The 24,907-nt window shown below is 40.2% G+C and overlaps 1 protein-coding gene across 2 annotated transcripts in view; it reads left to right on the top strand.

Moving 5' to 3' along the window:
• Window positions 1–24,907, top strand: part of STXBP5L (syntaxin binding protein 5L) — a 210,132-nt gene that overhangs the window by 99,410 nt on the left and 85,815 nt on the right. For both annotated transcript variants that reach the window (XM_064465600.1, XM_064465593.1), the window contains exons 6-7: window positions 11,980–12,043; window positions 19,109–19,192. In XM_064465600.1, the coding sequence (XP_064321670.1) occupies window positions 11,980–12,043; window positions 19,109–19,192 (148 nt within the window). The remainder of the gene's footprint in view (window positions 1–11,979; window positions 12,044–19,108; window positions 19,193–24,907) is intronic.

Raw genomic sequence — 24,907 nt, 5'->3', positions numbered from 1 at the left:
CAAAAAGACTGTCGTGGTTTAGCGGCAGCTCAGCCCCACACAGCCGCTCGCTCACTCCCCACCGGTAGATGGGGGAGAGAATCAGAAGGGTAACGCTCGTGGGTTGGGATAAGAACAGTTTAATAATTAAAATTAAAAGAAAACAACAGTAGAAATACAATGTAAAGGAGAACAACGAGAGGCGCAAAGCCCCGGGGAGAGGGGGGGGGGGGGGGGGGGAAGGGAGGGGAGAGGGGGAACGAACCGCCGGAACAAACTGCCCGCGCCGCCTCCGCGCTGCCGCTGCAGCTGCCCCCACCTCAATATACTGGTCATGGTGTCACATGGTACGGAATGAACCTGCCATTGGCCAGTCGGGGTCAGCCGCCCCCACCATGGCCCTGCCCCTCCCAGCCCCCCCCCGCCACGCGGCAGAGCGCGGGAAGCTGGAAAGGTAGCCGACCCCCACAGTGAGGAGAATTAACCCCTTCTCAGCCAAAACCAGCACACAAGGAAAGCCTAGAAGAAGTGATTGCTCTGCTGTTATATTCAAGTCCTCAGTTTAGATGGAGGGTTTATAAATAGAATTTTGAGTGTCAGATTTGTGTATCATGCACAAACAAGCCTGAAGGAGAGTTCTTCCCTCTTTGTGCAACTCTAATCCAGTTTCTAAAATTGCAGACTAAGTCTACCAACATAACTTGACTTTCTTTCAAAATCCCTCATTTTTTTCACCAACTTGTACCTGCTTCTAATAAAATCTCCATGAATTTTCATAATGTGGATTTAACACAGTTGTCATTAAGACTTCAAAACTTTACAGTGAAAACCAATAGGAGATTGAGCTGGTTATGTTTTAAAGACCTACAATGCTTCAACTTTGGAATGTTAAACTCTGTATTACCATACCTAAATCACTGTAAAGTCAGATTACAGTTCATTTTGTGAGAGTACAAAAAAACCCCAACAAACCCCAGCTAAAATTCTGGTTCTCAATTTTTCAGAACATGGTTGAAAGGGGCCTCCATATACATTGCTAACACTGTGGCCAAGGTAACCTGAATACCTGTGTTGTCATTTTACCCTTTGGAAAACACCTTCAAGTTGTATTCTAGACTTTCATCACAGACTGAGTTTGTCCCTCTAAGGTCGGGATGATGTTGCTCAGTAAATAATAAATGGTATTAAATAGGTGAAAAAAAAAAAAACCAGAGCAGAGAAAACATATTCCAACAATTCATTTTAATCTGTTTGTGGACTTACCAAGGTTTCAACCCCACAAGAGTTTCATCACGCTTCTTGAGATTCATTTGTTCCAGAGAATGCAACTCTCATCCTCAGGGAAAAAACCAACATTGTCAGTCAGTGAGGCCCATCAAAAAATGGCAAGAATTTTTTTTCTAATACTGATTGTGTTGCAGAGAAAGACTGAGGTGAAGAGGCTTAGTAGTTTAAAAAGTTGAAGAAGAAACAGGTTTGGATGTAACATTTTTACACTTTGCACATGATGCAAGAAATCCTGTCACTTTGTCCTGCATGGCTACTTTGACTTACAAAGTTGCTTTTTGTTTGATTTTTTGTGTTTCGTTGGTTTTTTGTTTTGGTTTTGGTTTTTTTTTTTCCTTGAAAGCTTCTTACCACTTGCGAATTTGTTGCCTACTTTTGTACAAAAATATACTGAAAGAGGTGTAGAGCACTATATTTTGGAGTGATAGTGGTTTTCTTATTAGGATCTGTTCAGAAGCATATAGTAGAGAGATATGTCAAAAAGATATTTGCAATACCTGTTTTGTCACAGGGACTATTGTCTTCTGATACGGGAGTGCTCATCCAGCTTTTGCTTAAACAGTATCTAATATTAGCGAGAAATTAAGGCCTGAATAGACAAATAATGCAAAGGAAACATGAAATTTTTTTGTTTGAGATGTTTTTTAGTACAGAGGTATAAATCATTCTAGAAGTTAGAGGAAGAATTGCTTTATAAATCATGTGCGCTAAGTTTCAGTGGACCTGGCCTTGTCCAGAGCTGAGAAAGAACATTAGAATATGGGGAGTTTCAGAAACATTTTCTCCAGCAATTCTTGTCTCAGTCATTTCTATCATCTCATGCACTGTCACTACCTCAGACCACACTGAAGCATCTTTTCAGCTAAGAATGAAGAATAACTCAAAACTTTTTCACTTGTCATGTCTCTGTCATGTAGCAGAGCTAGTCCTTTTCCAGTGATGTTTGGGGCTCATGATACTGTTCAGCTTTCTGCTAACACACAAACAGTTTCTTTTTTTTTCCATCAAAATGTTTGGAAACAGGACTGGAAGAAGAAACTAGTCAATGAGCCCAGCATGTCTCCATTTATTTCAACTATCGTGAGATTAATTTTCTCAGCCTGCAGGATCATACATTCTGGAAGGTCATCTGGTGTTGAGAAGGGAAGGAGGATCTTGATATGAGTCCACTAAACTCCAAAAATGAGAAATCTGCATTGTAAGCCCCCTTCCCAAGCATGCAGATTCCAGTGTTTGAATGCCTCACTAACTAATGAATAAGTAACTGAAACTTGTCATAATTTGTGGGATTTGGAGAATGAAAGAATTGGACAAATTGGAATGCAGTTATGACAGAGCCATAACTTAGTGTTTCCTTTCTTATCTGTTTCCTTGACCAGCCCCATTTCCTAGATGTGTCTCAGAGCCAGCAGTTCCCCAGTGGTGAAGGAAAGCAGCAATCAAGAGAAGTAGCATTCTAGGAGGAACTACTACCTCCTCTGTGCTTGCACCCAAATGGAAATAGTTTCTAGTATAAAGAAAATGCAAGTTGCAAGGCGTCCTTCTTCTAGACATTTTAGAAATTGTGTCTAAGACTCAGAGTTGCATCTTGAGGTTGAACTGATTCTTACTTTCTCCATTTCCAGCTTTGATCCACAGTATGTGAATGATGTATCTAACTTACACATTCTTTTCAATTTCTCTGTGACTCTACCAATGAAAAGAAATTCTTAAAATCTATGGTGTGCTGCACCTTTGTGGAAGGCAGAAGTGCGGGAGATGTCTGACTACTGGCACTACAGAAGTATCTGCTTATGCACATGCTTTTTCACCACTGTCACATTCAGTCATCTCCAACTCTGTAACAATGACTAATATAGATGTTTTCCTTTTTTTTCTCCTCTCTTAACTCCTTTTACAACTTTCTACCACCAGATTTTCATTCTTCTCAGAAATCATTACAGTGCTTCTGTAATTGTACAGGCTAATTTTTTTCAAAAGGAAAATTGTTTTCTCTTGATCTGATTCTATTTTGTCATGCATTACTTCCACCTGCTTTAAAGATTGTCTTGGTATTTGAAGTTCTTAGAACAGTATGTAAGTCACTCTGTTTCTTAGAGTGCATAAAACTTTCCAGAATGAGGGAGGAATATATTATCTGTGTATTTTCCACATATTCCTGGGTCCAAATTATTGCATTGCTGAAGATGTCTTTTCAAGCTTTCTAATTTTAGAATAATTCAATAAAAGCTTCCATCCTTACAAGTTTTTTGAAGACTCCTATTTTACAGCTAATGTTTTCTTCATTTCAGTCCTGTTCTTCTGAGTTAGTCAAGTCTTACCACATACAGCGCTCTCATCACCCAAAATGAATCCATACCAAATAATTAATACCTGCTGCTGTCAGGAATAACTTCTGATGAAGTGCAAAACAGCTCAAAGAATCACTAGTTTCTTTAAAAAATTCTAGTTCTGTACAGCTGTCATGAGAACCCTTTGTTCCATTTTTCAATTATTCTGCAGTCTGTTTTTGTGGGCTTTAAGGTCAATGAAAGCTATGAAATGTTTCAGTCTTTTGTGTCATTAGCTCACACTTTCTTCTTGCTCACTTGAAGGTAGCTTTTGCTTCAGGAATCTTTTACTGCAAAGCATTACTGGTATTTTTTTCACTTGACCTTCACTTCTTTTTTTTTCTTTCTGCTGTGTATGGACCTGGCTTTGTGTTTTTATCCTCTTCATGTCTTTTCAGAGCTTTTAATTTCTCAGTCATTCTCAGCTGTACCCCAGCTAGTATTTGGGAATGAAGAATTCTCTGCTCAAATATATCACTTATGCCTTATTTTTGCCTCTGATTCTTCCTTATTTTACCCTTTCCCAGGGGATAGGATCTAGTTATTTTTTTACACAGTCTCCTAAAGCCAGCTTGAAGGAATGCCTGTACACAGGTATGCCTATACACAAGTATCTGGCATCAACAGTAGTGTGTTTTATTCAAAATAGCTTCAGATGTGATTGGTTTCCCAGCACCTCTTCATCCTTTCCAGGAGCTGTTGGATCTCTGCTTTTGCTTTTAAAGTAGTTCAACAGTGGTTTTCTTTCTTTGTAGGGTGTTCCACAATGACAGCATACAACTTTCTAATCTCCTTGACAACTCTACTATAACAGCAATGAGGGGAAACAAAACATTTTATATATACTAAAGCTACATGAGGCAAAATATTTTTGTGTGTAGACATTTCCTCATGCAGTATAATTTACTGTATAAAAGTAGTAATTACTGTATCTGTAGCTCTGATAGTTTCATGACTTCTGTAAACTAATATTATTCATATAATATAGTTAACTAAATAATTGCTTCATTTAATCCTAATTGTAGTGCAGTCATGATGTCTACCCTCAGGAGAAATTGATTGTAGAGCCCAATGCCTGACATTCCTTTTACAAGCAACACTTCTCTAGGGCTCAAAAAAACATTGCTATTATTTGTATTTATGCATACTTTCCTTGAGGAAACAAGCAGATGGAAGAAGTTAAGGCACCGATCTGCCTGTGGCAGACTATTCCTGGTCTTAGTACGGTGCAAAGGACTATCTTTGGGTTCCTAGTCACAGTCCTGCACTAGAAAAGAGATAACATCACTTTAGGAGAGGCAAGCCAGAGAAGATTTATCGTGTCTCTCCTTCTGTACCAAGCCATAGGGCAGGTTCAGAGCAGCAAGTGAAAGACAATGTAGAATGGAGAGTTATGGCCCTTTCATGCAGTTTTCTTCCCTGTTCCATCTGAACTGGTGTTATTTTGTATCAGCATATACTCCACCAGTCAGTTCCCCCAAGATGGGACTGTGCATGTCCCATCCCAAACCAAACCAAAAGCTTTGTGCTGCACCTTGTCAATATTTGTTGTTGTTTAGTCCAAAGAGGAATCAGTTTTGATGGAAATACTTTACTTGGTATGTATAAAAATCCCAATGTTTCTTGAAGCCCCAGAAAGGCAGTGCAGGACTGCCAGGGAGTAGGGTCTACAGTTCCAAAATGCTTCAGGAATGTCTTTTGTCATCACCCCAGGAACCCTGTGTATGATCTTACCTGCGATAGCACATGTTAAATTAGTTTTAGGATATACAATTATTTGAAAAAGATACTTTCTCATTTTCTGAAAGAGTTAGTGTTACGACTGCCAAACTTTATAGACTCTCTGTTTCCTCTTACCTATGTATAATCAAAGCTGGCAGCTGTTAAGCAATCAAGGTGTTTGTGGTGGGTGGACCGTGGCTGGTTGCGAGACCCTTACCCAGCTGCTCTCTTATTCCCCCTCCTCAACAGGAGAGGAAAAGAAAATAAGATGGAAAAAGCTTATGGGTCAAGATGAAGGCAGGGAGATGATGTACCAGTTACCATCAATGGGCAAAACCAACTTGACTTGGAGAAAACTAATGTCATTTATTGCCAGTTAAAATAGAGTAGAATGGTGAGAAACAAAGATAAAAGCTGGAACACCTTCCCCCAAACCCTGTTTTTTCCTAGGCTCAACTTCACTCCTTCAAATCCAACTCCCCTACCTCCTCCCTCTCCTCTCCCCTGAACAATGCAGGGGATGGGGAATGGTGGTTGTGGTCAGTCCATTACAGCTGCTCTCTGCTGCTCCTTCCTCCTCATACTTTGCCCCTGCTACAGCACAGGTCCTTCCACAGGCTGTTGTCCTTCAGGATAAACCTGCTCCACTGTGGGGTCTTCCACAGGCTGCAGGGGGAAATATCTCCTCTGGCATGGTCCTTTACCTGAGCAGCAGGGGAATGTCTGCTCCGGTGCTTGGAGCACCTCCTCCCCTCCACCTTTGCTGACCTTGATGCTTGCAGGGCTGTTTCTCACACTTTCTTCCTCACTGCCTGTGCAGCATTTTTTTCCCTTTCTTAATTTTGTTTTCCCTGAGGCACCACCACCTTGGCTGTGGGGCTCAGCCATGCCCTGCAGGGGGTTGGTTGGAACTGGCTATGTCTGGCATGGGGCAGCCCTGGCCTCTCCTCACAAAGACCCTTCTGTATCCCTCCACTGCCAACACCTTGACACCTACATCCAGTATTTGACATAAAAGAGCTAATAAGAATTGAACCAAAGACTGGTAGTGTATGTGTGAAAGTAAAACAATGGTTCATTGAGTCTTTGGGTAGAGTGACATACCTGACAGACTAAAATAATAAAATTGCAAGAAAATGGAAGAAGCCTGACCAGGTCAGTTATAATACAAAACAACTAAACTGTTAAAATACCAAGGAGAACATAAATGTTAAGAGAATGCTTACATCAAATATAGAGGAAAAAGAATGAGAAAAACCAAAATCTCATATATTTAGTGCACAGACTGCTGTGGTTGGTGTCAACTTTACTGATAATGTATATGAAGCTCTTACTCAATAAAACTAATGAAATAGCCAGGAACCTAATAATAAAAATATAATACTTCTAAAAAGAAACAAAAGGTGCCTAATATCCTGAAAAGCAAGAAGAAATTTTATTACATTGTTTCAGGATACAAATGTCCCAGGATCCTCCAACTATCATTTACAATAGATTCAAGGCAGAGAAGTGGAGGGCGTAGGAAAATATATGCTATTGGTGAAGATTGGTGAATGTTACCCCTTTTAGCTGAAGTCTTAGCATGGAAATCTGAGGCTATGTCCCTGCAAGAACATCAGATGAAAATACGACTGGTAGTGAAAGACAGTTTTATATCATTTACAGAGGAACAACTAGTTTGTGTGACAATGAAAGTATAATTAGCCTAAAGTTATATGTAATGTAGAGTGACTACAGCTCATATAAGAGTTTGCTTCTTCCCAAAGACAAATGCATACATTATTTGTTAAGCAATGACATATATATCTTAAAAAGAAAATGGTGTTTGCACAGATTTATTTAAATCGTTCCTGACTTTTAAAATTGGTTGTTACAAAGAGCAGCCAAGATAGGATCAACCTTTAGTTTAGAAAGACAGTATGCTCTTTCCCTTTCTCCTTCCATTTGACCTGATTTTGCCACTATTCCTGGTCAAATACCAACACTTCTGAGGCCAAGCAACCCAATCTGCATACTGGTTGGTTCAGTGGGCTGGGGTAACTGGCCAAACTAGTAGGCCGTGCCAGCCTGCATGTGCTCCTTCCACCATTTTGTCTGTTGCCAGCTTAGTCATGCCTGATGGTTGCTTGGCTCTGATCCCTCTTCTGTCATCTGTCAGTGGTTCTTATCTGGATAAAAACTAAAATTTCTTATGCTGCTCTTCTCTTCATGGATATCCTCTTTTCCTTCCTTCTTTGCCTGCAATGGCATAGGCAGCATGTATCCTAGACAAACCCAGTTCTTTCCATCAATGTACTCTGACCAGTTCAAATAGGTGAACCTATTGTTGAAAGCCTAGAATGTCCCAAAATGTCATATTTGCTCCCTGAGGACAGATGTACAAGACATGTGTGGTTCTAAGCACTGCTTGCAAATACTCTCATCTCACCCCTCAATTCCCCATCACCACCTGCCTACGCTGCCTTCTCCAAGGTCTGCTACTATAGAAATGATTTTTTTTATTCCAGTACAGGTTACTCATAAACAGCAGCTCAGCCTGAGGGGTCCCCTCTGGGGAGCTGGCTTGAATAGGAATGACAGCCAGGTCTCCTGCTAACTGCATCTCTGCAAAAATTGTTGTGTGCCATGTCTCAACCCAAATGGGTACTTGCTGCTGGCACCATTAAAGGCAGTCTGTATAGAATATTACTGTACAAACTGGCTGTCCACTGCTTTCCTGCTGATCTCACTTCTGTGCTGGGATATGTTGCAAAATGCTCTTTCAGAAGCCTTGCTTACCAAGACCTCATGTAGAAAAGTAACGTGCTGCAAGTATCTGTGGAAACATGATCTGCCAAAGCTGAAGATGGGATCTTCTCGTGGAGAAGGTTCACCAAGGGGCTTGGCACATTGCCACTAGCTTTGTGTATGCAGCTAGCAGTAATGTTAATATATATGTGGAGGAGTGGGGTATAGTCTTGGAAGGTTGTCTGGCCTTTAGGCATCTTGAAGTTTTCTATCTCTTTGGCCTGGAATACACTTAGTTTGGAAGGTCTAAGGATGTCTGGCGTAATTTTTCAGTGTCTTTAGCTCAGATGTAAATATCACACAAGGTCTCTTCCACCCTGCTTTGGCTCAGCTATTGTGAATAACTAAATAGCTGAAACATTTTAAACATTGTATGGGCAAAAAATAGAGTCCAGAGGAAAGTGTGCATGCTTTCAAGAGTGTTGGAGCATACTGCTTTGGGAAGGAGTCGTCTGTGAGGATATGGACTACTTCACAGCATTTTAATGTTTGAGTTGCCTGGGAATTTTTGCATACCACTCTCAGCCTTGATTTGGAGTTTGACCTGGTAGAACACAGAGGCCAGTTTTGCTATAGCACAGTATTTGAGCTAAAGGAAGAGGAACACTGATAATTTAAGAAAATCCTTTGAGCAGTTTGGCTGGAGAACCTTGTTTTGGTTTGTTTCTTTAATTCTCTTACAGATTGTTTTCAACTTGGAGCCTAGGTGCTTTTGGGTATGCTTCCAGACAAATGCTTAGCTTTACGGGCCCTGCCAATCTCTGCCATGTTTCTTTTCTTGGTGACCCTTGGTGAACCAAGACCAGCCATGCAAGACTAGATCCTAAGCTGAACTCCAAGGGACATGTGGTCTGACGAGATGACAATTAGAAGACCAATGACCTCAAGGGTGTGCATGGCTGTAGTCGATCCTCGTGCACCCCTCCAGGGAAACCTGCAAGCTCAGTCACCTCTCTGAAATGCCTGTACACCAACACATGCAGCATGGGGAATAAACAGGAGGAACAAGACATGTGTGTGGTCGCAGAGCCACAATCTGATTACTGTTTCAGAGACATGGTGGGATAGCTCACATGACTGGAATGCTGCCATGGATGGCTACAGGCTTTTCTGAAAACACAGGCCAGCAAAGCGAGATGGGGGATTTGCTCTTTATGTGAGGGAACAACTGGAACGTATCAAGCTCTCCCTAGGGGCCGAGATAAAACAAGTGGGTAAAAACGAAGGGGCAGGCAAATATGGGTGACACTGTTGTGGGCATTTGCTACAGGCCACCTGATGAGGAAGAGGAAGTCGAAAAGGCTTTCTGCAGACAGCTGGAAGTAGCCTCACAATCGCAGGCCCTGGTTCTCATGGGGGACTTCAGCCACCCTAATATTTGCTGGAAAAGCAACATGGTGAGGCATGCACAGTCTGCAGGAAGTTCCTGCAGAGCATCGAGGATAACTTTTTGACACAGGTGGTGGAAGAGCCAATGAGGCGAGATGTGCTGGTGGGCCTTATACTAACGAACAAAGAAGGTCTAGCTGAGGATGTGAGGGCTGGCGGTAGCCTTGGCTGCAGTGACCATGAGATGGTGGAGTTCAGGATCCTGTGTGGTAGAAGCAGGGCAACAAGTAGGATTACAACCCCGGACTTCACGAGAGCTAACTTTGGATTCTTCAAAGAAGGTTGTCAGAAGTAGTCACCATGGATTCACCAAGGGGAGATCAGGCTTGGCCAGCCTGATAGCCTTCTACGATGGTGTGACTGGCTGGGTAGAGGAAGAGATGGTAGTGGATGTTGTTTACCTCGACTTCAGCAAGGCCTGTCTCCCATAACATCCTCATAGGTGAGCTTAGGAAGAAAGTGTGGGTTAGATGAGTGGACAAGGGAGGTGGATTCAGGAGTGGATGAATGGCAGAGCTCAGAGGGTCATGATCAAGGGGGCAGAGTCTGTCTGGAGGCCTGTAACTAGCGGTGTTCCCCAAGGGTCTGTGCTGGGACCAGTCCTGTTCATCATATTTATCAATGACCTGGACGAAGAGACAGAGTGTACCCTCAGCAAGTTCGCTGATGATACCAAGCTGGGAGGACTGCCTGATACCCCAGAAGGCTGTGCTGCCATTCAGTGAGACCTGGACAGGCTGGAGAGCTTGGCTGGGGTGAACCTCATGAAATTCAAGAAAAGCAAGTATAAGGTCCTGCACCTGGAGAAGAACAACCACGTGCACCAGGACAGGTTGGGGTTGACCTGCTGGAAAGCAGCTCTGCTGAGAAGGACCCGGGAGTGCTGGTGGACAGCAAGGAGACTCTGAGCCAGCACTGTGCCCTTGTGGCCAAGAAGGCCAGCGGTATCCTGGGGTGCATTAAAAGGATTGTGGCCAGCAGATCAAGAGAGGTTATCCTCCCCCTCTACTCCACCCTAGTGAGGCCACATGTGGAGAACTGTCTCCAGTTCCGGGCTCCCCAGTTCAAGAAAGACGTGGAACTACTGGAGAGAGTCCAGTGGGGAGAGCTTCAGATTTGATCAGGGGACTGGAGCATCTCCCTTATATGGAAAGGCTGAGAGACCTGGGGTTTTTTAGCCCGGAGAAGAGAAGATTGAGGGGGGATCTTATCAATACTTGTAACTTTCTAAAGGGTGAGTGTCAGGAGGGTAGGGCTGGGCTCTTTTCAGTGGTGCTCAGTGACAGGACAAGGGGCAATGGGCACAAATTGGAACACAGGAAATTCCACCTGAATATGAGAAAAAACTTCTTTACTGTGAGGGTGACAAAGCAGTGGAACAGGCTGCACAGAGAGACTGTGAAGTCTCCTTCCCTGGAGACATTCAAAACCTTCCTGGACGCAGTCCTGTGTACCCTGCTGTAGGTGTCCCTGCTCAAGCAGGGGGGCTGGACAAGATGATCTCCAGAGGTCCCTTTCAATAACTACCATTCTGTGATTCTGTGACCCCAGAACCTAGATGGAGGAAAAGTCCTGTTCTGTGTATGTATTCATAGCTTTGGGGCTGGTGCTTGTCGTCTTGCTCTGTATGACTGCCAGGACCTAAAGGTCTGGTCAGAAACAATGACAGTTGAAAAATCTTCATCTGTCCATTCAGTTTCCTATGGTTTGCATTTGCTGTCAGGTGCTGGTCAGCAATGACTTAAGCAGCAGTCCCTGTACTAGATTGTATACTCCATTGTCGGTACATGTCACAAAAAGAAAGGGGACAGCAAGAACAATAAGTAATCATTACAGAGGCTTATGAAGACTCATGCAATGAGCCATATGGCAGGGGAACATGACTGAACATGCATTGTGAGTGTAACTGTTTTAGTTGTGTCTGAAGATGTCATAAGGCTTTACAGAATAGACAAAGGCAAGAAACCCCATTTCTGAAACCCCACTGCAGTAATGCTAAGAAGCTACCTGATAGAGCAGTGTAGGTGAGATTACTGAAGCCCTGTCATTAATAAGGTGGGAACTTGGTGAGTCTAGTTATGAGTAATTGAAATGAATCGAGTGAAGACTTTGCAAATCCTTGGCAGATTAGCCATTAGCAACTGAGGAGGGAGGGCAGAGAGGGAGTTGACAACAGAAAAGGCCAAAAAGCCTTAGAAATGAAAGAATAAAAATTACTCTAACAGGAGGAACAGTGACATTTTTAAAAACAGAAAAAAAGGATTCATCAACAATTGGGGAATCTTTGCCTATAACAACAAAAAGGAAATAGAGGAGAACATTAAAAGGTATGGGTAACTTTCAGATAGTTATCTTCTCCTGTTGGGCTTTTTAGAATGACTTTTAAACCAGTGGAAGTACATGTTAACACACCTAGAAATTAAGGTAAGCATCTAGCTCTTCATACAAAAAACCTCACAGGTTTGGACTGATTTTTGTCTTGCAGATCCACAAAGACTCACCCTGGGCCAGTTGTACATTTAAGTGACAGCCCAAGAGATGAGGGAAAAGTGAGTACAATGAATGGTATAAAACATTGCAACATTTCGTAGCCTTTATTTGCCTTAACAGCTCTTTCTTTTTGCTTACTCACTAATTTATCATCTGCTTTCTTCATATATTTGCAAGGTCACTTACTATTTTACAGTTTTAAAGAAAAAAATCCTCTTTGTGCAATTTTAATGAGTAAAAATCTACAATACAGACAACATACTGTACTTTGAAACCTGTAACCTATTAAAATTATTCCTGATTAAATAAACTTGAGTTTTGCTTAGGTAAGGATTGACTAAAAACTGTATCATGACTTCCATACTTCGATAAACATGCTATTATGAAGGCATTATAGTATAGTAAGTTTTCATAAGACAATAATTTTTTCATACACAAGAATAATAATGATAGTAATGCATGTTTGGAACTTGCTGCTGTTTGTGAACAGAGAATAGCAAAGAGCTGTCAACAGGTGGAAGCAAAACATGTAGTCAGAGCATTAAGGTTGTGATTGATACCATCAGGAGGCAAAATCTGAGTTGGCTTTATTTGCATTGTAGCTTTTCCAAAGTGAAATTTGGTTACCAGAATACCAGTTTTATTACAGCTTTTTTATTTATGTGTTGCTACTGAATTTTTGAGCATTTTGCCAGTATGGAAGTGACTTTTAACTATCTCATAATTTTTGATCACTTTTGCCAATTGCATTTCAGTGTTTATTTAGAAAGGGCTGCATCTTACAAATGGTCTATCTATTTGACAGTGTGCCTCATGTAACAGCTGATGGTTATTGGAAACTAGCAGCAGTTTGAATTTCTGATACTGATATGGGGGGCGTTAGGCTGAAATTAATATGCATACCTAGAAAAACACCGATGACTACATCTGAATTTCATTTGCATTATCCATCCTTGAACTTGTCCATATTTCAAGGTTAACCATGTGCAAATCACACATTTGCCAGCTAGCCCTTCAACAAGTTAGATTGAATCTCTAAGACTTTTTGGAAGAATCATAGTAGATTAAGCAACTCAGAATGCAGCAAATAAAGTAATTAAATGCTATGAAGCATAGTGTTTTAGCCTCAAACCAGAAGCCATCAAGAAATGCTATTTAACTACTTGTGGCAAAATACCTGATAAAAATAAAGGCTCATTGATGAGGTGTAACTCTTGTTCACTGACCACACAGAAGCTACTGATGACCTACATAAAGCACACAGTGCAGGGATATGATACTAAAAGAAAAAAAGGTCTTGTGAGTGAACATCTCTTGCAGGAGTGTCATGGACTCTGTCCAAACAGAAACCTCAAAGATTTTTACTTCAGCAGAAAGAGAGAAGATGAAATTATCTCAGGAAAGGGAGTTAGAGGAGAACTTGCTTGGAAATAAAATTGCTTGCTGCTCAGAGGGCACATTGGAGACATCTGGGCACTGATGAAGTACTAGCATACTAACAACAATAGCAACAGCAAAATCAGATGGATCTCTATAAAAAACAAACTTTGGACATCTATGGGGAGAAAGAAAGAGTAGAAAACCTAAGCCATACTGAAACCATCCCAGTGCAGCTGTTTGTATCATTGATAGATTGAGGGTGGTGTAAAGAACAAATTGGTGCTAACAAAATACTTGCAGATTTGCAGAATGTGGACGTGAGTGTGTTTGATGTTTACAGGAAGATATCAGTAAAAGGTACACACAGATGTAAGACAACATCCAAGCACTAAATAGAAAGACATCTCCAGATCAAAAAATCCAAGAGGAGAGAAAAAAAACCAACCCCAAACATAAATTTTTCCACTAAGTCTCATTAAACTTTGGTTGAAAGAATGAAGGATAAAACAATCTTTCTTCAGAATGGGGAAAAAATGAGGGGGAAAAGAACCAACAACCCCCAACTTCTGGGGCTTTTGCTATTTAGCATAGTCATAAACAATCTAGAACAGAAAGTAAGCAGTGATGTGATCGGGTTTGCTGGACTTTAGGAGGCTGAGAAACTCAGCAGTAAAATGTCAGATTAAATGCTGTCTTACGTAAGTATTCAGCATAAATGATGGAAAGTGACGTGAAGAGGGATATTTCTGACTTTACATATAAAGCAATGGGTCTGAGCTGATCATTACTTCTTTGGTATCAAGAGCTTAGAGTGATGACTGAAAGTTCAATGAAAATGTTAGCTCAATGCTGACAATGAAGTGACCAATAAAGAAAATCAGGCATTATCTGAAGAAGAATTGAGAACAAAACAGAACTATTGCATAAATGCATGGTTGACTTGCCTTCTGAATACTGAGTATAGTTTTTGTCCTTCTATCTTAGAAAGAACATAATTGTAATAAAAGAAATTCAGAGAAGGGGTGAGGTTTTCTACATGAGGCACTACTAAGACAGGAAAATTCCGTGTGGAAAAGAGCTGATTTTGATTCCAAGTTTGAAAATCTCAATTGTTATGAAGAGGGTAGAAACAGTTCATAGTCTTTTTCAATACAAAAACTAAAAGGATATCAAATGAAGCTGACAAAAGTCAGATTCCAAAGAAGCCAATTAAGTAATTCTTCAAATGTGCAATGGGTAGAAGCTATAAATTTTTTCCAAATGGTGCTGTGGGTGTTGAAAATGTGTATTGGTCACAAGGAAGACTAGAAAATTTAGCACAAGATAAATCAATTTGAGGGTTACTGAAGAGGTTTGCTGAATTTTCCTAAAAGGTTATTAAAGATGAGGTTAAACTGACTCAAGTCTAGCTGAAGAGTTGGCTGTCTTTGAATGAGAAAATTACTTAGGCTGAGAGAATATGTGAAAGTATGATAAGTACTTGCCCTCCTCGCATATTGTTCTTTGGTATTTGCTCTTGGCCATTTAAGTACAAAATACTGTGATAGGTAGACCTTCTGTTTAATTTAGTAGAGCTGCTCTTAGGTAATAGACCTTTTTAAGGATACTTCTACATACTCTGCTTAGCTCCTCAACTTCAAGTTAACCAAAGACCACCAAAAGGTGTTGGTGGGAGAAATCAGACTCCGCACATCACTTCGTGGGGAACAGCAGATGAGAGTGTTCTTTACCTATGCTTCGGGAATTAAATAGTGGGTACAAATCAGTCATAATCATTGCTCAAAATACAGATATTCTTGTACTCTGCAAATACAAGGGTATTGTACTCTTCAGTGGTATATCCTTCTCTGGGATATCACAAAGTTGTTTACAGATCTGGGCATGTTTTACTGAAGTAAGTAGCATTCTCCTGTGGGCACTGCATGGTTGAGGTCCTAAAACACAGATAAAACTTTCCAAATCTAGGACAATCATAAGATCTCTTTTTTGAAAGCCAGGGAAATTGGTGTGCTGACTGTATATTAATCTTTTTAAAGTTCTTTAAATTCCTAAAATTTCCAGTTTATATCAGTGACTGATCAGTTTTTCTCTGCCAGAAGAGCAGATGTAATTCCAGAAGACTTCTGCCGTTCAAAATTTTTGCAGAGTGCCCCCCAGGCAAACAATCAAGGCTGACTTTGAGGACAGTCTCTTTTATGAACTTAGCAAGCTGTGGCTGGAAGAGAGATGACAAAGAGAATTTGGGCATTTAATGTGTCACGTAAGAACAATTTGGGGACCTAGTGATTAAGTCCATGAAATATAACTGCCAAATCAATGAATAAGTGTACATTAGGAATAGACTGAAGAGCACAGACATTTGTAAGTGGCAGATCTGTAGCAAACATGATTTTTCTTGCTGACACAGGAGAAGACGTTAACTGCAATGATCTGTAGTTTCCCAGCAACTGGAGAAAGCTTAATAGGAAAAGGTTTAATGTTATGAACTATTAGCTAGTGGAATAAATTTCCTATCTCTGAGTTTCTGAGATCTTCTAATAACACCTAAATACAGTGTGCATTTGGCAAGCTTGTTTATTTTCTCCCAGCTGTTCTGTGCTACCAGGACAAGTAAGGGCTGGCTGGCATGTACCAGGATGCAATTAGTTGATCGTAAAGGAGAAATCTCCCTAAAATACCATCATCAAAAGCATTTAATGAAGAATACTTTGTTATGTCAAGATGTGGAGCAACTCCACTAGACAAGGAAGATCTTGCCAGGACTCCTCCCTCCCTCACATCCTGCCCAGCCTTCTGCATGATTCTTTAACCTAATTTGAGCATGAGTAATTAAACAAGGTTCCAGGAAACACAAGTTGAAGAGAAATCTTTGGGGTTTTACTTCCTTGACTCTTTTTACACATATTTTTCTTCTTTCTCTATGTTTTCTCCTTCAACTGCATTTACGGATATTCTGTTTTTTAAATCACTGACTATTACAGACATAGGGCTTGTCCTACAGATCTCTCAAGTGCTTACCGTGGCCAAGAGGAGTGTGAACCTTTCCAGTCAGGTCAGAGTTCAGAGCATCATAAATATACTGGCAATGAGACTAATCCTGTTCACCCAGTTGGAATTCTGACTTTACTGTCATACCAGTTCTAGGAGTTTAGCAGCATGGCTACCATGTGAGCAAAGAGAGTGAGAGATTCGCAGCTATGCAGCAAATCTGTTTATATTTCAACTTCTTCCCTGAAATCTCAGCACTTTCTATCTTGCAGTTCCATAGTGCTGTCGTGCATTAAGCATTTCAGCAATAGATCAGGTGAAATGCTGTCTCTGATAGGAGGTATTTAACCTTTTAGTAATTACTTGGAGAGTGATATCTTTGCAAAAGAGAGTGATAAAAATCAAAAGACAAACTTGCTTCACCAGTGAGAAGGGCTTATTCTGAAATAAGGTCACATACTAATGCCCTTCTGTTCCTTTAGTTTCCTGAATATATTTGTACAAAAGCTGAGGTGAGAAGAACACAGGCAGATATGAACTGAACTCAGCTGGTTTGGTACCCGGCCGTAATGCAGTAGTGCAAATGCTTGTTATGATGACAGTAAGGAAGGCACTCAGACTCCATAATGTTAATGATTAAAATACCATTTACTGGAGTTAATATGAAAAGGAAAAAGAAGATAATCTTACATTCCTTCAGATGGTGGGAGCCCCGGTTTGTGCAGCATTGGGTGGACCTCCAATAAGGGCATATCACACTGTGCTGGTCCTCTCTGTGAAGAGGTTTGCCAGCATTTTGGTCTTTAGAGATCTCAAAAGATTTCTTTTTTTTGTTGTTTGTTTTTAATTTAGTAATTTCTACTGTCAAGCAAAAGGATATTCATGTGAGAATGTACCGCCTTATATTAAGGTAAAGACAAGTACGCAAAGGTGCTGTAATTGCCCTTACCAAGTGGGAGCTGCCTACAGGCTTATTTACAGTTAGTCAGCTAAGCTTATCTTGTGGCCAAGGAATATGTGCAGCACAACACAGGCCTGAGAGCCAAGTGCTATGTGCAGCACAACATAGCACAGCACAGGCCCACACCTACCCAGGTTAACTGCTTTGTGGATCACTAGCTCCTGGATATACAATTGTCTTCCAATTAGGATCACTACACTAACAGTGAAAGCAGTTGCCGTAAGACACTTCTTTGTTCACTCTCTCAATGGCAATCTATTATCCCAGAATACCATATGGCATCTTGCCACAAGTGCTATCCAGTTAGCTACATGCTTTCTGAACAGGATGTCTTTTTACATTTACTCCACCACAGAATCCCATATGGACCCATCCAGAGCAAAAATGATAAATATTCTGGAATTTCTCCAGGACAGTTTGAATTTTTTTCAGAGCAGAATTCTTAAGTAATCAGGTATTGTTCATCTTCAGGTATTAAATATATTAACTATAAATCAATACCAGATTAGGTAATTAATCTCTACATAACAGATATTCCCCTGACAATATAAAGACTCATATCTAGTAGAACTGAGAGTATTCCCAGATTCTTTTATACCAGTATTGATGTATCAATTATATTTAACTTGGAAACAAAGTAATGTTTTGTTCAGCAATCCAGCCAAGTTTCATTTTTATGACTTGTGCAAGCTAAAGTGAGTGATGGCAAAGATGCTGGTAAGGTTTCACAGACTAAGAGATAGTCTTGTCATTCTTAGATTCTTAATATAGAAACTGTAAATTCCTGCCTGCATTTTTTTATCTGTGTGTTTATGGACAAAGAGCAACTCCACTTATCACTGCCTGTTGTATAATATATTCTATAGCAGAAATGTGTGAGTCTGCCAGTTTGGTCATTCCCAGTCTTCATGTCCAGGATAGATTCTTAGGGAGACAGGCTCTATGGGAAGCAATTTCCAGGATACCTAAGCAGGCTAGACTTCACATCTTCCATAATATCTGAAATTAGCTGTGTTCAGATGAAGAGTATTTAATACAGTGCCAGATCAATAATTCAGTTCTTTTCAATAGAGACAAGGAGAAAGGATTGTTTTCATTCATATTTTTCTCCTAGGCATTGTTAAGAAAAACATCTTTTGGAAAATCTTCTTTGTTGGTATTTCTCAGGTGTGCAAGATGATATGACACTTCTAGAAGAAGTAAAAATTGGCATACCAGTTAATTTATTTTCAATTTCTAGGAAAGCAAGCAATTTACTCTCTGCAGGGGAGAGTTCTTTAGAAGGTTCTAAAGCAATAGAAAGCAGAAATTAAAGGAATACAAGTAGTTGAATGAGTTTAATCTAGTTACTCTTTGGTTTGAAGTTATTTAAGTGATCCCTTAGGTGTCAAACAGTTTTCCCTCCAACCAGGGGCAAGGAAGGTAAGAGCTGACAGGAGCATGCTGCAGTCATATTTTCCCAGCAGATATACAATTGTGGAGACTGTCCAGGCACATAATCTTGCAGGAAAAAAAAAAAAACAAAGAAAAAATGGTGTATAAAGCACATTTCACATTTTTTTCTTCCATATCATATCTTAAATTGTCAGTAATGAGAAGTAATTTATACTGACAGATAATTTGAAAGCAGGGTATTACATGTAGTGCAAGCTACAATCTTGCTCATCAGTTTGGCATTTCTTTTTGTAGTGCTTATTTATTTTTTTTTTTAATCTCTTGAAACCATGGAGTTCTTCAATATTTTTATATACCTTTTGAATCTGAAACTGTAATTGTGGTTTTTTCCCTCCTCCAGCTATTGATAGGCTATGAAAATGGGACTGTTGTACTCTGGGACTTACGATCTAAAAGAGCTGATTTGAGAGCTTATTATGATGAGGTAAGCAATTTCTGTTAATTCAGAAAAACTGTTATTCAGCAGTTTGTCATATGTGTTATCAAGCAGATAAGATTTATCTTAAGGCATTGCTTATTCTGGAAATACTGTTTGTGCTATGCTTTTGAACAAGTTATTGACAATAGAAATCAAAACTTGAAATCTCTAGTTCTAATGCACTGGGCTCTTCTGTACTACAACAGAGAGTCCCTTCCCCTTGATTCTGACAAGTTCATCAGCTTCAGTTTGAGGATCCTCCGCTGAACAGAGTGTAGCAATAAGCTAACCTGACATACAGCTACACTGGGAATTACATAATTATCTTTACCGAGTATTACTAGAACATTAATTGGAATGAAAAATTACTTTGCAGGGCTATTGGTATTACCTAGTACTCAAGATCTGATTAAAAGGTTTTTAAAATTGTACTCTCACAGTTTCTTCAGACAATTGTCTCTTGCCAATTGCAAGCAGATTGTATCAACCACAGATGCAGTTCTTGTATCAATAAACAGGCTGTTTCAAAAATAGATATTAGTAGTTGTTATGATTTTAGCACTAGCCCTAGGGAAAAACATGCTTTGTTCTGCCAGCCCTTTTGTAAAGTTCTCCGTGGATGAATGTCAATGCAACTACAACGGAAGGTAGAAAGGACATTTCCTTTAAAGTGATCCAGGCAGTAACTGGTTTCCTGTAGTTCTCTTTCCTTCTTCATCTTGCCACCTTATTACAATTAAGGAGTATACACATTTATTTTCACTCTGAAAAGTAATCTGAATATACCTGAATCTTTCAGGCCTGTTTTCACGGACACATTAACACTATGCTGAGCTTCAAGGTTAAGATTCTGAGCATCCACATAGCAAATGTTGTAAAGGACAGGGTAATTCAGAGTTTAAACAGGCCAAGCACTTAAGCCTCAAGACATGCCCACGGAATTGCCTCTAAGTGACTGTCTGCCTGTGCAAACACTTGCGAAATTGCACCTGTTTTATTACTTAAGGCTCCACAACTTTTTCCTTTTACAGGTCTCCTGGGGGCAGTCTGTTCACTCACTCTCCTCTCTTGTGCTCAGGATAAGACTACATAAAACAGGATCTTCATAATACTGTTTGTTTTGGGTTTTTTTCTTGATGAGACAAAGTGGTTGGGTGTTGAAAATTTTTCATACAATTTAGTAGTTCCCCATTTTTCAGTCCTCAAGAACTCTTTTTGGCCTTTTTATCAGTCATATGCTTTCTTCCTCAGCGGTTGCTTGCTGTGTCATTACTCCACTTTATGCAACTTGTGACAGCTTGCTATCGTCTACTGAAATAGTTGCAAGATTCTTATTTTGTCTTTAAAAGGGTTGTGTGACTAGCCATTGTACTTTATTCCAGACTTTCAGGCTCCAGATTGATAATGTTCCAGATCTGCTAGGATTCCTCTAGGGAACCCCTAAAAAGGGTTCCTTTTTAAATCCTGGGTTATACAGCTTTTGTGAGTCACAAATGGTTAGTTCAGCATGTGCCACTTGGCATTTGGCATGAACCCAAGTTTTCAAACCTAAACCTCCTCTTACAGATTGGTCACCTAAGATCACAGTCCAGAAAACATTGTTCCTGCTCCCCTTCACCGTTCTGTCTGGACGGGTGTAACGCCTCTGTGCCCCATGATGTCTGACCAATTTTTTGGTATCGTTGTTCTGGCGCTGAGACAGCCTGTTGCAATTGCAGGGTATCTGGGACGTCTCAGATAAATTAATGTAAATGTTTTGTCTATTCATTGAATACTGAAGTGCTGCTTTGAATGGGGTCTGAATGAGATTAATCCAGCCTCATTTTTCTTACTCTCATTATGCTTTCTTTAGCACGAGTTTTGCAGCTAATGTAGTCATTCTATTTTGATAGTGAAAGAACTGAAAATCTCATCTAACTCACCACTTCCTCTTCGGAGATCTTTAAGGATCGTCAGATGGCACAATCTTTTCTGTCTTATCAGTGGAGCAGATACTTCTGTTTAGTATCAAAAATTCCTCTGACACCAGGCTTCTCCATTAGCACTTGGTGTTTACTGTGACGAACAGCTTATTTTCTTGTCCTTGATGGACTGTGAGTATTCATTACCGAGGCAGGTTCTTTTTTCTCTGTAATCTTCAGATAGCTGTCCAGCTTGGTAATGTCACTCAAAATAAATGTCAGCACCCTCAAGACTCCATCTGAATACTCATCCTTTCACAGGATCAAGCCTCAACTGGATTTCTCCTGTGTTACCCTTGACGGCATTGGATTTCAATCTCCCCGGACTGGCTGTTGAGAAGGAGGCTCTCTGCTGTTACTCAGATCTGTAGAACATGTCACTGTGCAGCACAAGATTGAGAAGTTAACAGCAGATGTTTTTTGGTACAGAAGAGGAAAGGAGTCTGGTAACTGATTGTCTCTCTACAAATCTAAATATTCTTCAAGATGGGAACTGTATCTGCTGACATTCAACTTTATGGAGAGGAATAGTTTCATATCTCATTAATTTAAAGATATTTCTTTTCATATAGCCACAAGAAATGCTTTCATTTCATTGTCAGTGAGAACCATTATTAAAAGTTCTCTTCCATTCAATTTTTTCACTATGTTAAGTGCTATTTTTTTAATTGAGATCTTAGAAGTAGTGGACACTCAGCTCAGGTGGCATAGGTCGTCTTTATTTGCACACTTGAACAGTAGGCAAGAAAAGGATCATCAAGAGATAACAGTTCTCAGCCAACTCGAACATTACCTCTGTGAAATCTTGCCTATCCTTTCTAGGCTGCATGGCATTGTCATACCAGTGTGATGTTTCACATCACGAGACTTGCAGACATGGATAAAAAATATATGTTGCAGACATCTCAGAATATGGCTAAAGTTATGATAGTGAGGTGAGTTGTTTCCTACAATATTAGCAAGTTCTGTCCAATACTTGCAGAAGTATGCCCTTTCATTTTCCTTGCCATCCAGCTTAATGTCATGGACACATTCCTCCTAGAATAAACAGCTCACTGAGACAACCCAATAACTTAGAAGTGGTGGAACTGAAGACTCTGCCCCCTGTTCACAGACCTGCAATTGCAGCATTTACAGTTTCATTCTTTACTCCATCTTTGTCATACTATACTTCATGTCTTGAAGGCTGGGAACCTTTCATAAATAAAACAGGTCTGCTCATTTCAAATGAGAGGGTTTCTCACCAAAGATAGAAAAGGCTGTACAGGTTGCATTATCTGGAACTTCTCTGCTTGGTATTCTTGTAAGCCTGTATCTTCCCTTTAAAGCATCTCCCTGGTACTTAACCGTTTACTCACTGGAGCTAAAAGTAGTCCTGTCTCTCTTATAGCCCTGCTGATGACCAGTTAGAGGCTGCCTCAGTTCATCAACTCCTGATACAAGGAGTTTCTTTTTCTTCTCTACTATGTCAAAGCTTCTCAAGAGACTACAATGTTCTCGCTTGTGAAACACCTGGTCCCAGAGTGGAGCTTGAACCTGCTGCTAAAGAATCTTGTGTCTGCTCTTCAAGATGTCAGCTGCAAATTTGTTTCTTTGTGTGATGGTTTTCATCTTCTCAGTAGCTATATGTATGAGATATTCAGGCCCTTTCAATCAGTGATCCTATATGATGCCCTCTGTAAAAGGCTTTCCTTGCAAGCCCTTTTATAAATTCCTTCAACAGTTTATTTCCATCAATTGATATAAAAAGAGAGCACATAAACCTTACAGATCCTTAAGGATTCTCAAATTATTACTGATAGTTGGCAGACCCCAAAAACCAGCTGTCTTCATACACAGACTGTTTAAAAGTTTGACAGGTTGTGTCAACGCACATTCAGAGCTTCCTGAAGCATAGTCATGATCTTTAATGAGAACACATCTCCAAAATAAAGCTGCAGAGTTCTCAGACACATTTGCTAAATGACATCTCCCTACCTTTATCAAGCACTACGCCATTATGGACGTATCAAATCAGATGTGGCCCTTGCTGTAATGGTCCTGCAGTACTCCTAACACAAAGGATTCTTAAGATTCAAGCAATAGGATGAGATGAGTATGGTGCTTGTTCAAAATATGGTTAAAAGTGGTCCTAGAGTCCGCATGAGTTCTTCTCAGTGGAGAAGATTTGTGTTTGGGAAGGAACTGAAATGGTATTGGGCATACTTAGTTTTAGTACATGCTGAGTATGAGGGAAGATGGAATAAGTAAGCAACCGCTGTGGGTATTGCAGAAGGAGAAACATACCCAATCTGGAGTAATATGCTTTATGTGTATACACTGTGTGAACATTCACATGAGTCATCCACCGTGATGAACTCCTGTTCTCTGCAAATAACTGCTCCTTTTTTGTGAGGATGCTAACAAAGTGGATCAGAATGCTAGACATATGCTAGCATAGAGAAAATTAGGGACTTACTGAGTACCACCTTTCAGTTAGTTGTGACTCCCAGCTGAGACCTCCAAAAGCAATTCTAAGCATTTCTTGGCTTTGGGGCAAAGTCTAACAGGTGAGTTTGAGTTTCTGCTATGCCAGCTGTCTGTGACAGGAGCATTCTGCCTCAGCTCCACTCAGCAGGAGGTTTAAGCTGGCAAGTGGCACCTAGCAGCTGAGAGGCAGTTTAACAAGCAGCTTGGTACAATTTTCAGCCACTAGTAACTAGCTCCTGCTCAGACACAGTTAGCAACAGTAACCATGTGAAATGTTTTGATGTGTGATAACACATCAAAAGCAGATTCAAATTTGGCATGATAGCAAGCATGAATGACCTCATGTCAGAATTAATGTGCACGAATATTGACATGCCTTCACTGTGAGTGAAGCAGTGCTCCCCACAGATCTAAGGTTCTTGCTGCTTGAGGGCAATGGCTTTGGATTCTGTATGAACCATCTTTCTGTGTTGTCTTCTGTGCTTCAGTTATAGTTTGGTATCTTCTGGGTCTTTAAGAGGAATTATGTGCCAAGCCTCCTCTGGTAGGTAGAAGTTTGAGTGACACTTGTTATGTCACTTGAAGATAAGCGTCTAGAGTTCACCTTGTTCAGCTGCGTTTGTTGAGTCTTACTGGCATGACTAGCTTACTAGTGCATTAGCAAAACATTCATATACAAGGCAGGTCAGATTTCTGCTAAAGCATCTGGGTCGTCATAATGCAAAAGCTCCTTTGTGGCTATGCTGTCCAGCCTCAGGAGCTGAGTGAAGTTTTGGGAAAGAGTCTCAGCCTTTTTATATTTTTTTTTTCTGATATTCCCTCCAGACCATGAGCTATTACCATCCATAACAATCAATACACTTATTAAAAGAGGAAGACTGACAGGGATTTTTGAATAGTGACCAGTAGCACTTAGGTTTATTTCATGTTGGCTTAAGAAAAATTGATATGAACAATTCCAATGCTGACTTATGAATACCCAGGCACGATTTTAAAGTGATTTGAATAAATCAGTTAAATGGCCATATGCAATTTTAAGTGCATGCAAGGCCTTAGCATTTCCTGGGTTGCAAAAAGGAAATTTATTAAACTGCATTCAAAAATAGGTCTCTTTTTGTTTACATTTACATAAAAACATATTCTGCTATTTGGCAGCTAGCATTTCTGGAAGATAAATGGATTCAAGGGAAAATTCTGTGAGTTTGTGCTTCTGAGGGGAGCATGTGAGAAACTGTGGTATACAATGAAGCTATATTTTGTTTTGCCAGAAAATGGCTTTTGTTAGTTTACA

Source organism: Phalacrocorax carbo, chromosome 1 (assembly GCF_963921805.1).
Source record: "Phalacrocorax carbo chromosome 1, bPhaCar2.1, whole genome shotgun sequence".
NCBI lineage: Eukaryota > Metazoa > Chordata > Aves > Suliformes > Phalacrocoracidae > Phalacrocorax > Phalacrocorax carbo.
Note: the sequence above shows the minus strand (reverse complement) of the source record. Positions and strands in the feature narration are given on the sequence as shown.